The 23,304-nt window shown below is 45.2% G+C and overlaps 1 protein-coding gene across 1 annotated transcript; it reads left to right on the top strand.

Moving 5' to 3' along the window:
* The first annotated feature begins 125 nt into the window (after positions 1-125).
* On the top strand, positions 126-8,929 carry LOC119338961. Its single transcript, XM_037611162.1, has 6 exons — positions 126-431; positions 2,909-3,234; positions 3,989-4,071; positions 7,568-7,701; positions 7,781-7,920; positions 8,683-8,929. The coding sequence occupies exons 1-5, from the start codon at positions 126-128 to the stop codon at positions 7,907-7,909; spliced, it is 978 nt and encodes a 325-aa protein (XP_037467059.1). The 3' UTR covers positions 7,910-7,920; positions 8,683-8,929.
* Positions 8,930-23,304: the final 14,375 nt, after the last annotated feature.

Genomic DNA, 23,304 nt, shown 5'->3' with positions numbered 1-23,304 from the left:
CGCCGTCCACGTGGTCGCCGGCCACTCCTCGCCATGTTCGCTTCTCCTCGGACTCCACCTCGCTCTCATGAGCCTCCGCACCGAAGGAATCAAGCCAAGCCGTGCTGCCCCCGAATCACTGGCGTATGAAGTATGCGCACGCCCGCGCGGACGCCGCGCACGGCCACGTCTCGCCGTCCGCGGTCCTGCTCGTCCCCCTCCTCCGCCGCGCCACGCACGCCATGTCTGGCCACTCGCACTTCTCCTCCACCGCGCACCGCAGCCCCACCTCCACCAGCCCGCTGGCAGCCGTGACCCCGCAGCGCGCCTGCAACCTGCAGGCGGTGTTCAACAAGATCCTGAACATGGCGGTGGCGGGCGTGCTGGCCAAGGACCAGATGGTGCGGCGCGTGTTTGTGCCGAGCGACATGGAGTTCGACGGACGGCGAGGCGTAGGTGTCGGAGTTGCGGCCGCGAGATGCAGGCGCGCAGCCTCCGTTGGGTGCTAAGACGAGCAGGGAGGCCGACGATGGTGTGCCCCAGGTGCGCCGCAGAGGATCCCCATCGAGACGACGCGAATTGAGGCGATGACCGGCGGCTAGCTGCTGGCTGTTGCTGCTCCCGTGGCTAGCTTACTACTCCTGTCTGCCCCACGAGAGGGGTGCGACCGCGAGGTGCGGTGCGGTGCGATGGGTGTGGAGAGGTTGCGTCCGACCATGTGGTGTCGTGTGGTCGATCCGACCAGGTGGGTGTGTAGAGATGCGACCAGGTGAGGCGCGGTCCGACCATGCGGGGCGACAAACGTAAATTCGTCGTTTTTGCAATAAAACCCCTTGTATTCTCCCGCCCAGGCGTCTTCTGATGAGCTGGCGGTCAAAACCCGCGTGGACTCTCTAGTCAACAGCCAAGTCAGCAGATACATAGAGGAAATGGTATTTTGGACCGTAGACGACCACCTGAGACAAGTTGTAGGACTGTATTTTGGGTATTTGCAAGTACGAGGAGAAATGCGGCCAACGCGACAAGTATGAGGACCTGTAGTGAATTTTTCTCTTTTTGTTGGGACTAAAAGTGAAAACGATATTTGGGACCAAAACTTTTCAAATAGCTCTGAATATGAATTGGGACCTTGTGCAGTTTGGGGTGGAGCTGCATGGAGTGAGATGCGGACAACAATAGGGCGAAGAAGCATGCGATCGAGGAGTGCAAGCAGCGGCGCTCCTTTGCAATGGGTTGTGGCTGCAGGGGAGGGGAGGCAGCCAACGACGGGGAGAATGAGCAGGTCGTTGAGGAGTGCAAGCAGCAGGGTAAGATGCGTATTTTTTCAGACGATCTTGATTGTTTTGCAACATATATTGCATTTCTAGGGATAATCGTTCTTCTTATTTATTATTTCCCATGTTCGCTGAAGATTAATTTAGGCCCATACAGTTTCCGTTGAATGGAAGTCTGAAACTGAACATAGGGCATATTGTTTTAGTTCTGAGTGGTTGGGGATATTGTGGATTGATTTCCCTAGAGCAGTCAGACCTCCAAGATAGGTGAGCCTGATTTCTTCTGCAACTCTTCCACCACAGTACATGAAAAGGAATATGTTCTACCTATCAGCACCATTTCTTGTAGAGGATTGTTGCTTCCCCTTTATATTGTCACACTTTGGTGTCCTTGAGTTCAGAATAGATTCACCTTTGCTCTAATTTTCTTTATATATTCCTAGGTGTCAAGGGCATTGTTGTGGCGCGATCCTTGTCTACTACGATCGCTCGGCATGGCGTCCATAGCCCCTTTTGCTGCATTCTTTGTTTTTCGGAAAATATGTTCTTGCTTGAGGGTGAATATGTTCATGATTCATAATCATTGTATTTGATTCATAAGAAATAGTGAGATGCTTTGTTATGAGTTATGATATAGGGTTTGTAAAATTTGCATGCAATTTATTGATGGTTAGGATTCGAGCTCAATTTCAATAACTTTAGAGCCTTTTTTTTATCCTCTCGAATTTTCTCATCTATTACAGTGAATTACTGCAGATCCATTTTACATCTACAGTCCAAGGAGGCAAAGTCTTGTGGCTTAATATCATTTAAAACCTGTCTTTCATTAATATGGTCATTCCTTTGTCTTAATCTTACCATGGTTAACTCCCTGGCTACAACATTATTGAGAGTGGATGCAAGATTTGTTGTGTTTCCCAATGCGTCGTTCTGTACAATTCTTAGCATCAACGTTGATGCCTATACGACAGGCTATACACCTTTGTAATGTAATCTTGTGCATGTCAATGGCACCGGCAGTGGTTTAAAACATAAGCTGGTGCATCTTCTGCTTGCTTGTTGCTCTTTTTCAACTAGGCATGGTCTCTAATAGATTAGATATCCATTAAAACTTGTATATGTGGTCTGCCTCCTTTTGCCTCCATCAACATATGTGTGTTGCACTACAGGAAACTGCTAATTTGCCGTCTGTGAGTGGCTTTGCCGTCAGCTTTTCATCGGGGTAGACGGCAATAAAAGTTTCGCCATCAACTGATGACGGCAAAGTATGCTTGACGGCAAATCTCTGCTTTGCCATATGTCCGCGCGGTGGCGGACGACAAATCTACCGGAAGAAAGACGACAAAGAAAACAAGATGGCAAACTGGCTCTTCGCCGTCCGTTGTTTTGCTGGCTGACGGTAAAGGGTGGACTCGTGTCCAGTTTGACGGTCGGTAATCTAATTTTGTCATCTGTTTTTGTCATCTGCTGACGGCAAAGTCAGTAGCTTTGCTGTCCGTGTTCAACCCTGCTAACGGCGAATTAATAGAAAAAAAACCTGGCACCCAGCCTTGCTTTGACGTCTCCTTTTTATCCCAGTGACGGCAAATTAATGAAATGTAAAAAAAAGAAAACCCCCCAACACCCGACCGCATCACTGTCTCGACCCCCGCTAGGTTATCTGCCGCCACCACCCGTCCCCGGCTCCGCCGCCCGTCCCTCCCTCCACCGCGCCGCCGCAGCTGGTCCCCGCCTCCACCGCACTGCCGCAGGTGGCCCTGCCTCCACCCCGCCGCCGTCGGGGCCCTTGTCCACTGCGCCCCCCACCAGTCCTCCTCCAATGGCGCGACCGCCACCGGGCAGTCCTCCCCTGCCCTAGCACCACGGCTGCAGTTGGCAGCACCGCCGCCGGCTCCCGTCTACGCATCCGCAGCCGCTGGTCACCACTGAAGCCGGGCACCATCTCCCCCTCTGTCCTCAACCCCCTCTGCCCCACGCCACGGTGAGCACCGCTCCTATTCTGGCATTCTATTTAATTTTCCCAAACTAGATTAAAAAACCATGTGAGCCATTGATCTAATAATTTTAATGGTTAATACAATAGTTCATCTGAATCTTTTCCTGTTACCGAACAAGTCCCAACACAACATACTGTCACAAACTCAAAACATGGTATGCACTCATTCAGTACTTCAAAGGTGAAGAATTTGCTTCAGAACAGGGAGGAGTACCTGAGATGGGTGAGTAGTAAGAAAGAATCCGACTGTCTGTGCGAACTCATTCCCATGCCTACAGATATGGCAGATAGTGGAGGAAGGATCAGTATGAGACATCATATCGCACGGCATAATGGCAGCTCCCGTCACCGAACAACGTTAATCATTAAAACATGTGGAAAATGCGAGTAAAGTGAACAAATTGTGCACACGAACTTTGACAATCTAACACAGTGGGCAGCCGTTTTCAGGATGCCCCAGAAACAGGTCAAGGAATTAAACAGAAGAGGAAGAATTGCAAGGCAGCATGATGTTGGTGATCTAGCATGTATACTCCATAAAGCAAGTTTGGATAATATGGTTGTTCTACAAGGCAAAATTTCATTTTTGATTGATGCTCGTTAGGAAATTAAATGCTCAGTTTCTTGCTTATTTTCTTTAGGTTAGGTTTTGTTGAACTGCAAGATGATGTTGACGATGTTTTTATTAGATTGTTCTGCGAGTGCTTATGTTGGTTGTGCCGGTGCTTTTCATGTGCAGGGATTTTCTCTTCACCTCCAGGAGCACTATCCGTCCCGTTGCCATTGCCATCGTCATTCGACTACCGCCTCTACGGTCTAGGGGTGAGCTTGACTGTCATCTCCTCCCCCTCCCCTATTTGATTTGTTCCGGTCGTCATGCTGATGCTACTAGATTTTATTTTCATGTCAAGTCTCGTAGCCTAGGCGCATCCCGTTCGAAAGGGTAGAGCACGGGAAACGAACCCAATCTACACGTACTCGAGTGGGATTAGGAACCATCTTTACCTATTAGCGATAGGATTCAATCCATGAATGCATGTTTCCCTTTTGTATGGTAAAAAATTAAAGCCATGGCGTAAATAATATAACAATGGTAATTAGTTGTGTATCTAGTCTTAATTACAATATACATATCTTGATGAATATGAATTTGGTGCCCCTACTGTCATATGCAAGTACCAATATGGATGATCGTGAGTGGATGTACACTGGCCACCCTAGTCAGGCTGGCATGACCACTGAATGGGTGACGAAGACCAATGAATTTGTAGAGGCAACATTTGCTAGAGGCCAAAGAAAAAGTTGGTGCCCCTGCTTGAAGTGTGACAACGACAGAGAACAGGCGAAGAAGACGATGTGTAGGCACCTGCAGAAGCATGGGTTTAAGCGTGGGTATACCCGGTGGACCCTTCATGGCGAGCCTGAACGTAGCAGAGAGGAGGTGGTGCGTCGGCGAACCGACAACAATGGTACCGAGATCGTTGACATTGTAGCTGACTTCAACGATGCACGTGAAGAGGGATCAGAGGAAGAACCAGAGGAGTCTGCGAGGGCCTTCTTAGAAATGTTGAATTCCTCAGAACAACCTCTTCACGACCACACAAACCAATGTTAGCTGGATGCCATTGCACAAGCAATGGCTATAAAGACCCAGTTCAACATGAGCAAAGATTTCTTTAATTCGATGGTGACATCTTGGGGTCGCTCTCTCCCCGAAGGTCAGAAACTGGCTAAAAGCTGGTATTATGCGAAGAAAATCCTTCGTGCACTTAAGATGCCCTATGAGCAGATACATGCTTGTCCAAATGGATGTGTCTTATTTACGAAAGAGTATGCCGATGACAATTATTGCGCCAAGTGCAAAGCCTCTAGGTATGTCGAGAGAGACCTCAGTGATGGTACGAAGAAACAGAGCAAAGTCCCCGCAAATGTTCTTTGATATTTTCCAATCTTGCCAAGAATTCAACGTCTTTATTGAACGAAGATACAGCCAAACAGATGACATGGCACAAATATGGGATAAGACGCAACAAAGATGATCATGGGAGACCGATGTTGATACATCTGTCTTGTGCCCAAGCATGGAAGAGTTTCGATCGAATACATCATGAGAAAGTAAAAGAGGCAAAGAATGCACGAGTTGCCATCGGAATCGATGGGTTCAATCCGTTTGGTATGGTGTCAAAGACATACAGTTGTTGGCCCGTGTTTGTTGTTGCCCTCAACCTCCCCCCCTAGCGCCCTAATGCAACGCAAGCACATGTTCCTGTCGTTGATAATTCCAGGGCCCAAGTATCCGGGGAAGAATATAAGTGTGTACATGCAACCACTGATAGATGAGTTGAAAGAAGCTTGGGTGAATGGGATACGGACATACGACGCTGCTATCAAAAAGAACTTCACAATGCATGTTTGGTACCAGTACTCACTTCATGACTTACCGGCACATTCACTTTTCATGGGGTGGTATGTGCATGGGAGGTTCCCATGCCCAAGGTGCAAGGCAAGCATGCAGTGCCGTTGGTTGCAGCATGGTCGCAAGTATTCTTGCTTCGATTTTCATAGACAACATTTGCGTCGTGACCATCCATTCAGACAAGACAAGAAGAACTTCATGAAAGGTGAAGTAGTTGAACACTCGGCACCACCTGAGATGACGGGTGAACAAATTCGTGATCAAATAAATGCTCTCCAGCCTGATCCCAAACGTCCAGGGTATTTCTTGGGATATAACGAAGAACACGCGTGGACTCACAAGCCATGCTTATGGGATCTCCCCTACTTCCACCAACTCGAGTTTCCACATAATATTGATGTAATGCACACTGAAAAGAATATCGCCGAGGCCATTTTTGGCACGTTGTTCAACATTGCTGAGAAGACGAAGTATAATACTAAGTCTAGACTTGATGTAATGAAGCTATGTGATAGACCCGAACAAAACTTGCAACAACCCGAGGGAAAGAAAAACTGGAGGACGCCAAAGGCGAGGTTTGTTCTTACTAGGGAACAAAAGGAGATACTCATGTGGTTCAAAACTTTGTTGTCCCCTGATGGGTTTGCAACGAACCTTATGAGGGCAGTGAAACTTGATAAATTGAAGTTCAACGGGATGAAGAGTCATGATTGGCACATATGGCTTGAGTGGTTAATGTCGGTGATGATTCGAGGCTATATCCTTGAGGATGATTGGGAAGTATTGGCAGAGCTTACCTATTTCTTCCGTGTTCTTTGTGCTAAAGAAGTATCTCCTACTGTGATAGATGAGATGGAAGAACGGGCCCCCGAGTTGCTCTGCAAGCTAGAGAAGATCTTTCCACCAGGATTCTTTAACCCGATGGAACATATGATTTTACACCTCCCTTCCAAGGCAAGAATGGGTGGCCCTATGCAGAATTGTTGGTGCTATGGACTTGAGAGAATGCATAAGACTCTTCGAGCTAAATGTAGAAATAAATGTAGAATTGAAGCCTCCATAGCCGAGGCATTCTTGGCGGAGGATATTACAAACTTCACGACATCATGCTATGCGGGCAATATTCCAAGCTTGCATAATGCAAAGTCTCGATACAATACTGGCGACCCTAAACATGAATCCAAGGGGGAGTGTTGGGAGCGGATCGTGGACTATTGGTGTTCCAAAGAGTATAGGGCGAAAAACAAAGATTATAGAAATCGACGAGCCGCAATGCTGGATCCACCACATCATCAAGGCAACTTGAACATTATGGAGTTCGGTGAACGTTGGGTATATCTTACTTCCCATATCGATTTGTTCTTCATAAGCTTTTTCTTGTCATACATGTTGCCAATCCTTGTGATGAAATCTTAATCATGTTGCTTTGGTTGCAGGCATCTCACCATAATGCTCCATTGGCCAACCTTTTCGTCTCGTATGCTTTGGCCCATAAGGCACCATACAAAACAGCCACGCCTTACGATGAGAATGACACAACGTCCGCGTACTCCAGCAAGACCGCCTAAGATCGGATGGAGAAATTTAAAGGGACGACAAAAGAGTTGAAAGGGCCCGAGTATGATGTGACAACAGAGCCTCTTGACCACGCGTTGGTCATGATCTCTGGAGAAGGCAAGAAACATGGCAAGGAAGCAATTGCAGGAGGCATGTTCCCTAGCTCCTCCCGTAGCTCTCTCCCTGAATACAAAGCTCGGTTAGGTATCTCAAAATCTTCTACATATAAACGCTCGACTCCAGCTATGGTTGAGATGGAGGTATTCTATACAAGTCCTTATATATATGTTTGTTTCTTACTTACTGTTGGATTGAAGATGCGATTGCCATGCCATATTTTGCAAGCCCGACTGGCGGAGGAGAGGCGAGTGGCGGCGGAGGAGAGGGCAGAGGAGAGGCGACTGGCTGATGAGAGGACGCAGCAGGTGGTGCAGCAGGCGGTGTTGGCACAAACTAGTCAATGCTTTGCAATGTTTGGGGTTAGTTCCTTAATTTCCAAACACATACATGAATTCTTCTACTACCAGTACTTAATCTTCACTCAAACATAATTTGCAGGCTTATTGTACCCAGAATGGTATGCCCGCTATGCAGATGCCTCAATCAGGCCATGGATCTAATACTGATGGATCTTCACATGCACGAGGCCCAAGCGACAACAACCTTGGTGGTTCTCCGAATGTTTGAGATCGAGTATGGTTAGTGCGTACATATCTCATTTACGTAGGTCTCAAATTTGTCAACGTAGAAACAAGTAGCTATCTGGATTCTTGAAGATCAAACTTATAAGTAGAGACAAGTAGAGACCATTTGAACCGTTTCAAACTAGAAACCATTTGAACAATTTCAACCATGATCTTAATTAACTATATGCATTCTTGAAGCTATTTATTTTCATGATTTAGAGACCACTTGAAGATATTCATGATTTAGAGACAAGTAGCTACTTATTTTCATGATTTAGAGACCATTTGAAGATCTCCATGATTTAGAAACTTGTAAGTAGAGACCGTTTGAACCATTTAAAGATCAGACTTATAAGTAGAGACAAGTATATACCATTTGAAACCATGATCAATTTATTCTCATGATTTAGAGACCACTTGAAGCTATTTATTTTCATGATTTAGAGAGCACTCGAAGATATTTATGATTTAGAGTGTTGATTTGAACCAATGTTATAAGTTGACACAAGTAGCTATTTATTTTCATGATTTAGAGACCATTCTTGAAGATCTTCATGATCTAGTGTTAAATTAGCATGTTCAAAATTGGATAAGTGTTCAAGAAACTCCATATGTACTAGAAGCTATTTATTTTGGAAACTCACTATGGAATATGGATCACTATTTATTTTGTTGTGTCGAAGTACTTTCTTTTGTCTATTTGGCATATTGATGATTTCAAGCACGTTATTTGTTCTTGTGCCAAAATGTGACAGACACCATTCAATCTTGTAGGTTGCCACCTGGATGCTCTTTGGACTACGACATGGACATGAAGGTATTTGTTGTAGTGCCAAATCTTACGTAGTGATGCCATCTTTGGTCATTGTGTATTATAAGTATGGGACTATATGCTCTGGAACTATATGCTATGGAACTTTGTTTTGGGACTATATGCTATGGAACTTTGTCATGGGACTATATGCTATGGAACTTTGTTCATTGTTGCTTATATTTGCTATGGAACTATGCTTTCCTGTTATGGTTCTGTGCTATGTGCTGTGAGGATCTTTGGTATGGATCAAGGCAATTACTATATTTTGTATTAAACTGTTTAATTTCTGATTATCAAAAAAAAAACTTTGCCGTCTAGGGACAGACGGCAAACCTGCCACATGTCGCTAGCATGTGCTGCCACTAGAATTTTGCTGTCTGGCCAACAGGTAGGTTGACGGCAAAGAGGTGGCGATTTGCCGTCTGAGTCGGTACCTACCTGACGGCAAAGTGTGCATCTTTGCCCACTGGGCCACGAACCCCAGACGGCTAAGTCCTACCATTTTGCCCACTGGACCAAGCACAACAGACGGCAAAGTATGCGTCTTTCCTGTCTGCCTGTACTGACAGTTGACGACAAAGATAATAGACTTTGCCGTCTGGCTGGATGGCCGGTAGATGGCAAAACACTTAACGCCGTCCGTCAGTCCGTCCGTTTCGTCTGTTGCAATATTTTGCCGTATGATTTTACCGGCTGACGGCAAAAGGAATAGACTGACGACAAAGTCTTTGCCGTCATCCAGAGAAAATAGCAGACGACAAAGTATTCTTTGCCGTCTGACTTTGCCGTCTAGTTCCTGACGGCAAACTCCTGGATTTACGTCTTTGCCAGGCAAACTCCTGGATTTACGTCTTTGCCATATGTTATCCACAGACGGCAAACTAGCAGTTTCATGTAGTGTTGTTCTTATTATCTTTACATGCTTATTTGGAAGCCCCCATCGTCTAATACAAATATACATGCCGCCCAGGATTCAGATTTTAATGTAAGATTATAAAGAAGAAGAGATAACATATTGTACTGGGTTAATAGCATTTAATAGCATACCATTTTTTTTGTTAGTGCATGATCTGAACGATGGCTTTATGAAATATACATGCTGCCCAAAAGTTATGTATGAAAAAAATTGATGCACATATGTAACAATATAATTGGGTTTATCAGAACTAATTAATGTTTGTTTTATGAGAAATAAACATTTGCACTTCTTCTTCAGTTAGTTGGGTTGTTAGATTGCTGCTTCTCTCTCTGTTGGTTTATGATCTTTTGGGTGCAGAATGGTAACAAATTGCTGCATCATCATGGCTAAGGTGTCCATACCCCTAAGTAAGCATGTTATACAAATATGTTTTTTTTCAAACTTAGATTTCTCAGTGTGATAAACATATTTTCAATATAGCTTGATTTAACACATGGGCTTTCTATTACGAATATCGAATACGTCCTTGCAAAATGAAACTATTTTTATTGACAACATGGATTTAGCGGGTCTCTGCGCCATTTGGCGCAACGGGTCAACTAGTAAACATATGAAAGGAATACTAGCAACTAGTACATGATAACCAGGTGCATAACAACATAGCACGAGAGTGAACATGAAACTCTAAGCATTACCGGAACAACGATAACCATATTTTCAACAGGCAAACATTTACTAAATATTCAAGTTGAAACCATGTCCACTGCATGACTATCATGCAAGTGGGTATTGTGGCTTGCCTGGGGATGAAGAAGGCACCGGGGAGAAGTGCGGTGAAGCCACGGAAACGAAATGCCGGAAACAGTTCTCTCCCGGAGGGGTTGTTTACGAGCAATTCTAACGGGGCTAACCCCGTTAAGAGGCTTTGCCATCTGCCAGCAGATGGCAAAGCCACAGGCTCTTTGCCATCAGCCAGCAGATGGCAAAGCCACAGGCTCTTTGCCATCAGCCAGCAGACGGCAAAGAAGCCTTTACCGGCAGGGTTTCGGACGACAGGTTTGCCATCTGCTGGCAGATGGCAAAGCCTTTGCCATCCGCCGACCATGCCTTTGCCATCTGCCATGGCAGATGGCAAACTGCCAGATTCCAGTAGTGCAAGGGCAAAATGGTCATTTCTAGTATGTCAAACCATATTGAAAATTATCTAAACAGAACGGGCTCGACGAGACGAAGACGTGAGCTTTGGTTTCACATCGATCGAAGCTACGGTTGAAAAGTTGTGAGGAGTTGAAGTTCAGGGACTTTTTTGCAAAAATAATATTCACAGCCGGGTCCCTGAGTGGATAAGAAAGAAACGGATTTTTAGTAAATATGCTTTCGAGCAGAGAAAGCGTACTTTAGGCAAAAGAAGAATGAAAGAGGCTTTCAGAAGAAGAAAACGTATCAACATGAAATACGTTTTCACTTAAATGAAAACGCCCTCAGGTAAAAGTGTCTCCACTTACGTTGAGCTGGCAGGGGGGTCAAGGCACGTGAGGCTAACTGGCGGGGTCCGCGCGCAGGGGGGTTTCGACTTGGCGCGTCTCCTTCCTCCCGCTCATGTGCGCCCATGAGTAGAGGAGGAACAGGGGAGGGAAGGGGAGCGGCGGCCTGGCCGGCTCCGGCCGTCCCCGGCCAAGGAGAGGCCACCGGCGGGTGCGGCCCGACGCGGCGCCTCCATCCCCGTGATCAGCCAGCGCCGAGGCGGCCGAGGGCGACGGCAAGAGGCGGCGACACAAGGAGGACAGAGGAAGGAAGAGGCGGATGGTCGGCGAGGGAACGGGCGACTCCGGCGTGCTCTGGCCGATATGAGGACACCGACGGGACCACGAACCATGTTGCGTCCGTTCAGACGGCTAGTAGGCGCTGGGGAGGAGTGGAACGGAGGGGACGGGCGGGGCCATGGGAGGCAGACGCGGAACGGGTGGAGGTGGTACTCGGTGAAGCAGAGCGCTCCGGCGAGGGATGATGGGGTGGGGCGACTCGTGAGGAGGAGGAGAAGCTCTTGGACAACTTGGGATGAGGAGAGGAGGCTCGGGCTCGCTGGAACCAAGGAGGAACCGCGGTGGCCTAGGCGAACTCCGGCGAAAAGAGGAGGGGGCGAGGTCTTCGGGGGCAAATGAGGCGGGGGAGGGACTTGTGAGCTGCGGAGGGACTCGGGTCACACTTATATAGCCGAGGGGAGGTCTCTGGATCACCAGAAGCAAGCTCAACTAGTGCACTAATGGTGGACAAAGGCTGGGCATGGCACGGGCATGGAGCTAGCGGCTCATTTATGGCGAACCAAGAGGGGGCCCGAGCACGGGGTGATGAAGGCGATCACGGGGAAGCTCCAGGACATGGTTTCACGTCGAGACGAGGAGGGAGACGATGGGAACAGTGGCAAGAAGACTCCAGAGCATGCAATTTTCATGACATCGCGTGATCACCATGCGCACTGGAGCAAACTGCGGGTTTTGGTCAAGCCGACCATGTCTAGCGGATTGACCCTAGTGCCCTTAGTCTAAGTGAGGAAATAAATCGGTCCAGGGGAAAAGAAGTGATTCACACCTAGCTCCAAAACATTGCAACAACAAGGTGTTTGTAACTTGTTGTGGCTCACACATGTGAAGTTAGACTTTGTTCTTTGGCAGAGTGTGATCAAGCACTAAGGTAATCCTTATTACCAAAAACCAGCTTAATCGGAGGAGTTTAGAGGCGGGTTGCTGTAGAAAGTGCCATAATGGCCAGATTTAGATATTTGGATGATGCACTCACATACATGATTGTATTGAGCTGAATTTGAGCATGGCACAATGATTTGAAGATATGAAGATGATCAAAAAGGTTTCTGGCCATTTGGATGAATGGAGTGATGGATTGATCCACAACTTGGTGGAGGGAGTTTATATGAAAAAATAGAATGTCCTGGTAAATTGGCAGCTTAAATGAAGCAATATAAAATATAGTTGCTTCACAAACTGAAAATTTGGACAAAATCAAATAATTGAAGATGAGCTCACATGGTGGCATGACATGAGCTCAACTTTGGTGGAGGACTATGATATGATGATATTGAGGACCATGAAAAATTCCAACTCATTTGGATATGCCTAGCTTGTACCTCCACAAAGTTTCTTTTTGGAAAGAAACTTTGGAAAATCATAATTAAATAATTACTAGGAAAATGAGGTTGAATTTTGGCATGTGAAAATGATATGGACATGAAAAGATGTGCAAGAAGTTTGAGGTCAATTGGGCAAAGGAAAATAGCACTTGCTTCACAATGTGCCATTTAGGGCAGAATAGGAAATGAATTATTTGAGGACTGTTTTTGAACATCTCAATGAAATGTTTTGCCACATTTGATGAAGATATGACCCAAACAATTTATGAGAATTATTTGGGATTTTTTGGAGTGATAGAAATATAGGTTGCTTCACAACCTAGGGCAAATTGAGTTATTCCTTTAATATAAAAGGAATATTAAGAATATTAGGATTTGGTCCAAGGTGGAAATGGAAAGGTCTAGGGAAGGATTTGGGTATGAAAAGCCACTCTGGAAAGAAAGTAGAGGTCATCTTCTTCAGTTTCCAGACCACACAACCACTGAAAAAGAAAACTCAGGCAAAAACCTCAGAAAATCAAAAGAAAAAGAAAGGGCCAAAAATTAGGTTGTTACAAAGATGGTGTCTCAATGTTGTCTTTCTTCAAGACTTGTCGATTCTTGTATCACCCACTGGTTTTCCTTCACTTGCATATCCGGTGAAGAAGTCGGATGCGTACCGTGAATTCTTCCTTGTGCGCGGGACTTGCATGAACTTGGCAGCATACTCACTGTATGAAGAAATATTGGATTTTTTTGAGGCATACCTTTGTTCCGACTGATTCTTATTTCTGACTTAACTATTGCAGATCTGACTCTTGGGAAACAATATCATATGCTGACAGCTCGTTGTTTATTTTCTTGTACTAGTGTTGTACTGAAGAAGATTGGGCAGCTTGTGTTGGAAGCGATCGGGGTATCGTGCTGAGGAAGACTGGGTGGCTTGTGCTCGAAGCTTTCAGCGAATAGCTTGCTGAGGAAGGCTGGGCAGCGTACCTTATAAGATTCCCCCCTTAAAGGCTTGCTGGGGAAGACTCGGTACCTTATGCCAGAAGCTTTTGCAATACCTTATTGAAGAAGACTGAATATCTTGCACAGGAAAATCATTCATACCTTACTGATGCAGACTGGGGAGCGTGTCGTGTACGCTTCACTGATAAATTATGGAGAAGGACTGAGCTGTTTTTCTTTGTGAACTAAATAATATATATATTCTTGTCATTCCGGCTGCTGATTACTTGTATGAAAAGAAATGTCTGACTATTCTTGCTGAATTCATTGCATATTTGGACTGACTTCTGGGTGTCGCATGCTTCAAAACTGACTTGTGGGCGAACCAATTATCGGGTACAGACCATACCTTTGACCTGGTATGCATGTTGGACTTGGATCCAGTTTTGTTCTCCTACTAGTTTAATCATTGCCGCAATAAAGGTGTATCTTTGTCGGGTACTTGTTACTGAAAGTCTGAGCAGAATATTCTTGTATTCAGACCGGTTGTCTGCAATACAATGCTATTAGCTGAAAATCTCATTGCCTTTAATTGAGCTCCTTGGTGTATATCTTTACTTCTCACGACTTTATTTGATCCAATGTCGGTTGATGAGCAATTTCCATAAGGGGGTAACACCGAAGATTCAAAACAAAGAAACACGAGAAAACGAGCGATTGCAATAAAGCACGCAGCAAACAAGCTACAAAACTGCTCCACACAGGCACACACAAGTATAATACTAGAGCAAATGCACATGCACTACACGAAGGACTACACCCTGCGCTTGAGAAAACGCTTAGGAGCTGACAAAGAAGCTAAGGGAGTAGCGAGTGGAACTCCTGACTCCGAAACTCCGGATGGATGAGGCGGAGGAGTTGGAGAAGCTGGTGGAGACTGAGGTAGGGTGGCACCAAACAATCTCCTGGCTCGAATGGCATCTCGGACTAACTCGGAAATAAGAAGACACTTGGTCGTCATGTAACGGGACATGGCGAGGATAGCCGGGTCATCTTGGGGATTGACAGACGAGAACTTGATCCGCTTAGGATTCTCGATGATGGTGGGATAGTATTGATAAGCACAGTTCTCTTGCACCATGCTCTCTTGATGACGAAGACCGGTGATTCCTGCCATTGCGACAAGCTGAACGACATGCTCAGGAGTAGCACCATAACCACCATAGAAACTGTAGGTGCGCTTACCAACAGGAATTGGGGATGATAGATGAACATGAGCAACATACTCCAGGATTCTTCCCCCAACAGAAAACTGGAATACTTGATAATGGGGTGGATCTCAAGGGGATAAATGCTAAGCCACATGTCGCCAAGGAGGGCGGCAAAGCTGAGGGGTGCAGGAGTGGGATTGAACGCAATAGGAAAAACACCGGGAGCTCTGGAGAGGGCGCTGAACTCATGGAAGCCGACGACCATCTACGCACGAAACCGGGGTTAGGGGTAACCGAAATAAGACTATATGTAGCAAACAAATGCAACAACCAAATGCAGCAAGCAAGGGAAACAACCGGACCCTATACTACTATTTTCTAACGTTCCAGCGGACTAGGACACTCTACAGCCAGACCTGCTCTGATACCAAGCCCTGTGGCACCCTGGCATAGAGAAACCGGAACGCCTCATATTCCAGCCCAGAGATTGAGGTGAAATCTTCTAGAATACGAAACTGCTTAGCATAGAACAAACCAGCTCTCTATTACAACACTAATACTAATACAAGGTCTCTGATATTACAATGAATAACAACGACATAGTGACACTACGCCAACCACAGTTGCTTTATGTAGGCAGCATAACAACTTGAGGCAGCGGAACCTCTACTGGCAGCGGAACAACGAACGACAAAGATGGACTCCAATCCACAGGGACTTTGCCTGGAATGTTTATCCTAGCTCATGAACACAGGAACCACACCAAACAAGCAAGCAAACCGGGAACGACCTGCAAACTGGCATGACATGCCATGTCAGTACATTGAATGTACTTTCAAGCTCACGATAACCAAAAGAAGTCAAGACAAACAACAACATGACATTAACAGGTTAAAGCAATCATGAGCATGATACGTGGCATGCACAAACTGAACATGATACGGTTAGCACAAGCATAGCATGAGCATATGAAGATGATGATACTACATGCAACAGGTTAACATTATCATGTACCAACTTACTATTGTCTGGAGGTTACCACATAACCATCTCAGGCATCAACTTACCAACATCGGTATCCATGATACCTCCGTGATCATCTCGCGATCACATAAAGATCAATCAACTTTGGTATCCATGATACCTTTGTGATCTTCTCTCGATCACAACCAACCACTTTCTCATCATCGAACCGGGGTTGTTATTAAACAAGTTATTATTATAGTTGGCTCATAGTGTGACCGACTATGAACTGGGCTCATATCTGCGGGCGCGACTATCAATAGATTTAAACACACACACTTTGCAGAGGTTAGTACATTGTACACGCACCACAGAACCCATGGCCTCGCACTCCCATTCGGGTGGACCAACGGCGTTCCAACAAAACCGATGTATTGCCATCACACTCTCCCAGCCGCTCCGACAAACTCCCCTTTGGGCTAAGTCCTGGGTGGCCCCGATGTCAACCCGTAACACTACAAAAAATACACTTCCGTGATGATACGTGTTTTTCACAGTAGGTCACGTTTTCTTTCATGCATGTACATCCATGACGATTTTATGACAGAATCAAGATAGTCATACTTGTGCTGTCGTAGAAGTGTTCCATGACATTACCAAAATTATCATCTCGGAAGTGTCCACTTCCATGATGATAAATCACGTGTCATGGAAGTGCTTTCGTCAAGGGTGACCTACATGTGTCATCCATCGTAACGGGTCACTGTTAAGCTATCAGGTCCAGTTTGGATACAATAACCCGCTATCAGCCACGACCAATGGGGATTTTCCACGTGTAAATTTCTCATTGGCCGGAGGAACCACGTGTTCGCTCACCGTTGGGACAGATGTCATCCACTAATTGGACCGAAGGTGCCTATGATACGTCGACACATGACACGGCCCAACAGAGGCCCATCCGGTAAAAAGGCCGGCCAGTTTGACTTGGTCAAAAGGTAGCGGGATGGCCCACAGAAAGCATATTAATGGCCTACTCGCATATAGCCCATTTACAGCCCGCTAATCACGGCCCATTACGGCCTACCAGAATTTAGCCCAGTAGCGTCATCTAGGCCATCCAATATTATTCCAGCCCATTGTAACTTCCGGCCCATGTATGGCCCATGACGTCTTTCGGCCCATATGAGTCGCTTTGTAACTCTTGGCCCATTAACGGCTCGTGGTGAAACCGGCCCATAATGAACAGAGTATCGCTTTACACCCATTAACGGTCCATTATTCCATTGGGTCGTTTCCAGCCCGTGTTACCTTTCGGCCTTCTTAGGGCCCATTTATTCTTGGGCTAATTTCCAGCATTTGGTTACTTACGGCCCGTTATTGGCTTTTTCTGCTTGTGGGCCAAATTCAGCCCTTGGTTACAGTCAGCCTGTTTGTGGCCCATTAATCCGTTGGGCCGTTTACATAGCGTCATCAAATACGGTCTATTAACGGCCCATTATGGTCAGGCCATAAAACGTACGATTTCCACTCTAGCCCATTTACGGCCCATTTTGCGGGCCGTTATTGGTCCATGAATAGTACGACCCATGTTTGGTGAAATGATGAAATGACCCATACAAGGACCATAGATTAGACGGCTTGTAGAAGGCCCATGGATCCTACGGCCCATAGAAGGCCCATGGATCCTATGGCCTGTAGAAGGACCATTGATCGTCTGGCCCGTAGAAGGCCCATGGATCATACAGCCCATGGAGGGCCATGGTCACTACAAAAGGTAGCAGGACCATGGTTAAAACAGTCCATGTGTTGCCATGGTTATTGTGGCCTAGTTATAACAATAGGCCACCAGGAAAACGCAGAAAAAGAACTGCAGTGACTACAAGAAAACAACTAAACAAGACAATAAGGAAATAAATAAGCAAGCAACTAACGCTAGGCTATATCGGCTATTACACATATTACATCCACTGGGCATCAAAGTTCGCCACCAGTGCAAATATAGGGAACAAAGCAGCATATTACATACATTGGCCATCTAAATTTACCAGCAGTGCAAATAAACACGGCAGCAAAACAAGTCCATAACTGAAACAACTTCAGAAGAGCTCAAGAAACGTTATCCTGGGTATCCACCATGCTGGCAATAAGCTTAGCAAGCTTATTAGCTTTGTCCTGTTTGGCACTAAAATCCTTCAACGCTTGCTGTTGCACCAGAAAGTAGGCATTTGAATGCTCCAGGGACTTCCACAGTCCTTGGGCTTCTTGTTGCAGCACCGCTGATCGATGTCTTTCAGCTTGTAGTTGAGACTCAAGAAACCAAACTGATTCAGACAGTGAGTTTGAATAGCTTGTGCCAGCGGTTGTGGCCTGTAACTCGAACACTAAACCAAGACATGACTTTGGGGTTGTCTCAATGTCTTCAAGATAGTATTCCTTAGCTGCTTTATCTGCTTTGTTGGAGACCAATAAGGATGTCTCACTATCCTGAACCTTATCTGCATTACTTCCTTTACCATTGCTTAATAAGGCACTCTTCCCCAAAATTCTGCCAGCATTCTAAAAGAAGAAACAAGCAGACACATAACAGGTTTAGCATGTACTAGTATATGAAACTCATTTCGGTGAACCAGTTCATTAGTAAGGTGGACATGATTAAACTACCAAGTCTTCTATTGCCAAGTAGTACATAATAAAAGCATCAAACAAACATATATCTATGTCCTATGGTCACTTCATTGTCTTGCCAAATCAAAATAGAGACACTGTTCAAATCATATCAGTTCAAGACAAAGCAGCACTAAAAGAATACAAAGCATGAGAAACTACACGACACAACAAGATTTTAGATGGGTACCACGGGTCTACATGTACAACAACACTATTGGCTTTGTTGTGATGCGAGTAATGTGCATGATATGAGAAGTCAACTGTATACACAATTGAAATTGAAATCAACAGAGCTATTTATAAGAGCAAACCTGTTAAAGAAACATGCGTAAACATACTTGTTGTGCTATTGGAGTTTTGATTGGATCCTTCAATTTAAAAATAAGTTTTTATGAGTAAACACAGTGATACAAGAGCAAAGTAGTATGCACGCTAGCAATCATAGTTAAAAAATGCGCGCCTAAGCGAGCGCTTAAGCGCGTCTAGGCTCTAGGCGTTGGCAAAACGCATTGCGCATAACTACGCTTAATCTGTGCATAACTGCGCATAAGCATGCGCTTTGGTCAATAAAGCGCAAGGCGGATAGCAATGGAATCTTAAATGAGAACAGTTGTTCTTCAGGTTTAAGCACTTGTTCTACATGAATAGAGTACAGTGAGATGCAGGCATATAGTACTTAAAAATAAAAAAATGAGCTCATAGACCTTACCACATTCTTGGTTTGGGACCAGTACAGAACAAGGCGTTCCCAGTCATCGTCCAGTAAATGTGTCTCACGAGAACGTAAGGGAATTTGATGAGTTTCTTTGTCACTGAAGTACGTTTACTTCAGGTAATTCTGATACTGCCACCAAGCATTCTTGAAGATAGCAGAGGTATTAGCACAGGTTATCTCATCCTATGTTTCCAAATAGGTCATTCTCTATAGAGAAAAATGGGAAAATTTACTGTGTTATAACCATCATGGAGGTAGAATGTATGGGACAAAGCAAAGTAATTGCCATGAATAACATTACTTACACATAACTCCTGGACAAACACCTGCAACTTTAATTTTCCTTCATCTTCAGTATAATATTTCCATGATGGGAAGATACACACATAGGATTTAACAACATCAAATGTGATAGATGCTAAACTACGAATGGCTGGTTGTGCTTCCTCCACAGGAATAGGTGTACTAACTGCTTGAGTTGGGGTTCGCCGTGGTAGTACTGACGCTTTGGGCACTAGAGCTGCCTTACTAACTGCTCTTGTTTGGGAGATCTGTGGTGGAGATGGTGTTGTGTCAACAGGAACTGGGTTACTATCTACTAGGGTTCGGGTTAGATTGGGTGAAGCTAGTTCTCTATCCATCTTAGTAGGGGTATAATCTGCGAGAGTCTGGGTTATGTGTGGTAGGGCTGGTTCTCGTGCATGTACAACCGGGGTGCTATCTCCACCAAGAGGTAACACTGTTTTATTTGAAGACCGTGTTTTTACTCAGCTAGATACTGCCATCACCCGCCCCAATTCAAATAGCCGATAAACAGGAAACATAGTTGAATGTACAAACATTGTATGAGAGACATATGCAATAGATAGTGTGGAAAAAGGAGGACATGAAATAGTTGACATGTATATTGTTTAACTAAAAAGGATAGCATGAGATAATTTCACATATATGATGTCTATCTAAACTGGATAGCATAGCATGACATAAGTCAAAGATATGATGACTAACTAAATAGGATGGCATGAGATAATTATATGATGTCTTTAGTAAACAGGTTCACATGACATAATTCACATACATGTTATCTGAGTAATCAGGATCACATGATTTAATTCACATATGTGATTTATATGCTAAACAGAGGGCATTCGATATGATGTCTGAACTAAGAACATGGTGTTGAATATTGTGTATATGATGTCTAAACTATGCAATGCAAGACACTATATGCATGATATGAGCAGTATAAGCATGCCAAGTTAGAACATACACCTCGGTGCTGGAATAGGACTGGTCATCTGTCTCTAAATCCATCTCCGAGCAGCAATCGGGAACCAGCAAGAGATCTGCTTCGACAGGTAGCACTGTCTACTCTGAAGACCTTCTTTTCACTCCAGATTTTTCCATCACCCACTCAAATGGCTGATTCACGGGAAGAGTAGTTTAATGTACAAAAATTGTCGATAAATGGAAATGTAATGAAGAAAAGGATGGGCAAGATATCATTCAAATATATGATGCCTGGTTAAACAGGATAGCATTGCATATTTCACATATATTATGGCTCGCTAAAAGAGATGAGACTACATAATTCCCATATATGATATAGAAACTAAATAGGTGGCATTACAGAACATGTGTAAACTAAGCAGATGACACATATGATGTCGAAAGTAGGCACTGCAAGGCAACATATGCATGATATGACTAACATCATCATGCCAAGTTAGAGCAAACACCTTGGGGGTAAATAGGAGTGGTCAGCTGCATCTGAATCCGCCTAAGAACAGATATCTTCCTCTAGATTACAATCTGGGGAGGGGGAGGGTTTGCCATTGAACCCACCATGGAGCGATGTCTGCATGACATTGTATTGCCTTGCAAAACTCTTCTCTTTTTCTCTACATGTTCAACATGACTGTGTAAAATATCTGACATGCATACGAAAAAAAATAGTGAGATTATGTAAGGAGAGCATGCAGAAATCTAGAGTGATGGTAACAACCAGTGGATGGATCCAAAAATAATGATAGCAGGCTGATGATAGCTTTAATTCAATAAAAATACAGATGATGATTGCTTTACTATTTCTTTCCCACCCAAGATGAACGACATAGGCAGATATACTATTCATTGCTGCCTCGATATGTGCCAGATAATAGACAAGGATACTATTCATTGCTGCCTCCATATGTGCCCCACAACTAATTTTAAAACTCAAGTTTGAACATTAATTTGGACCCGAGTTGGAGTCTAAGAGGTGAACATGACGATAAAGTAACAGGTAATATTAAGCAATGCATAATATAAGCAGAAACAAAAGAGTGTGACCTCTCTTGTGGACCCATGTACTCCTCAGGTTCATCTGCTGAGTCGATGATGGTGATGCCGCTGCAGTGGGTGCCGGCGGCAGGGAAGGAGATCTGAGGCGGCGAAAGACGGTCAGGAGTCATGATGTCTGGTTTGGTGGATGCTTCTATCGATGGAGCAGCTCAGGTGAGGTGGACGACGTCGCGTCAGGAGCAGGACAAACCACACAAAGTTTTCTTCGACACCTACGTGTAACTGAAGTAATTCTGTAAGGGCTCCTTTGGCTTGCAGGATTCAAAAAACGCAGGGATAGGAAAAACACCGGAATAGGATAGGAATGCACGTGGGAAACAGGGCATTTGTAAACACAGGATTTCTGTCAACTTGGGTGTTTGGATCACATGAATTGGAAGAGCAGAGGAATGCAAAGAAACATGGCCAAATTAAACTGAAACCGTATGAAGGCGTGTGCAGTTAGAATGCTATTCTGTCACTAATGCACTTGGTCTTGTTTTGATGCATAGGATTTTGAAAAGTAGGTCCAGGTGGATGTTTTGCTCCATTGCTTTCAACAAAATGCATGAATAATTGAATAGTAGAGTGCCATAGGAAAATTTCCACTTGCTATGTTTTTCCTTCAGTTTTTCATTTGAACCAAAATAGCCCTAATGGATGGACATGAATGTAGAGTAATAAGTGATGCCACAAGTGCACAACCTCTTTGCCGTAGCCGTGTCGACCTCGGCATCATTGGGTTGGTTGCTGAAGAAGTTGAGGCAGAGGTGGCTGGTGGAGGTGTGGAGAAAGATCAGAGGAATCTGTAGACGGCGTCCAGGGCACTGCTCTATTGTGATGGATGGTTTCGTCATTGGAGCAGCTGCGGCGAGCCGTAAGACGTCGAGGCTGAAGCAGTATAAGACAGACATCGTTAATCTCAAGTGGGATTCTAATAGCATCTCCAATAGATGATGTGAAATACATTACCGAAAAGTGATAGATGTAAAATTTACATCACCAAAAACACCTGACTACAACAGATGAGGTAAAAACTATTGACTCTAGACTTAATTATCAAAACTGAAATTTACTGTGGAATCTGTTACTATCGAAACTGAACGCACTGGTAGCAGAGAGGCACTTCACATGTAGTTTAGGCCGATCGAGCACTAGTAGTAGAGAAACAGTGATCCAAATCAGTAGGCGATCGACGGGGAACACAATAGCAGATAGCAGCCGGAGCAATAGCGCCTGGAGGAGCAGCATGAACTAGAGCCAGAGCAGCAACGCGTGTAGCTGCAATTGCCTGTGTACAACATCAGCAGCGCGAGAGAGCAAGAGCAAGAATAGAGCAGCGACATGAGCAAGGGGGAGAGTAGAGCAGCAGCGCGAGCGAGCGAGCACTGGAGCAGCAGCAGCAGTGCGAGCGAGCGAGCGCTGGAGCAGTAACAGCAGCAGTAGCGCGAGCGAGCGAGCGAGAGCCGGAGCAGCAGCAGTAGAGCGAGCGAGCGAGAGCCAGAGCAGCAGCAACAGATCCGGCTGGTATAGGCGCCGCCACAGAAGGGGCCTCGCGCTAGGGGAGAGCCGCCGTGGAGATGTCGTCCGCGGTGCCGGCTTCAAGGTAGTCATGCCATGGGTTGTGGGATGGAGCACCGTTGGCGCCGGGAGGTCAAGTTAAGGAGAAGGTGCGATGCGATGAGTGTACAACCTCTTTGGTGGCGCCGA

The sequence above is a fragment of the Triticum dicoccoides genome, chromosome 7B (genome assembly GCF_002162155.2).
Source record: "Triticum dicoccoides isolate Atlit2015 ecotype Zavitan chromosome 7B, WEW_v2.0, whole genome shotgun sequence".
Taxonomy (NCBI): Eukaryota; Viridiplantae; Streptophyta; class Magnoliopsida; order Poales; family Poaceae; genus Triticum; species Triticum dicoccoides.
The sequence above is the reverse complement of the archived record's forward strand: the minus strand, read 5'-3'. Positions and strand labels throughout refer to the sequence as shown.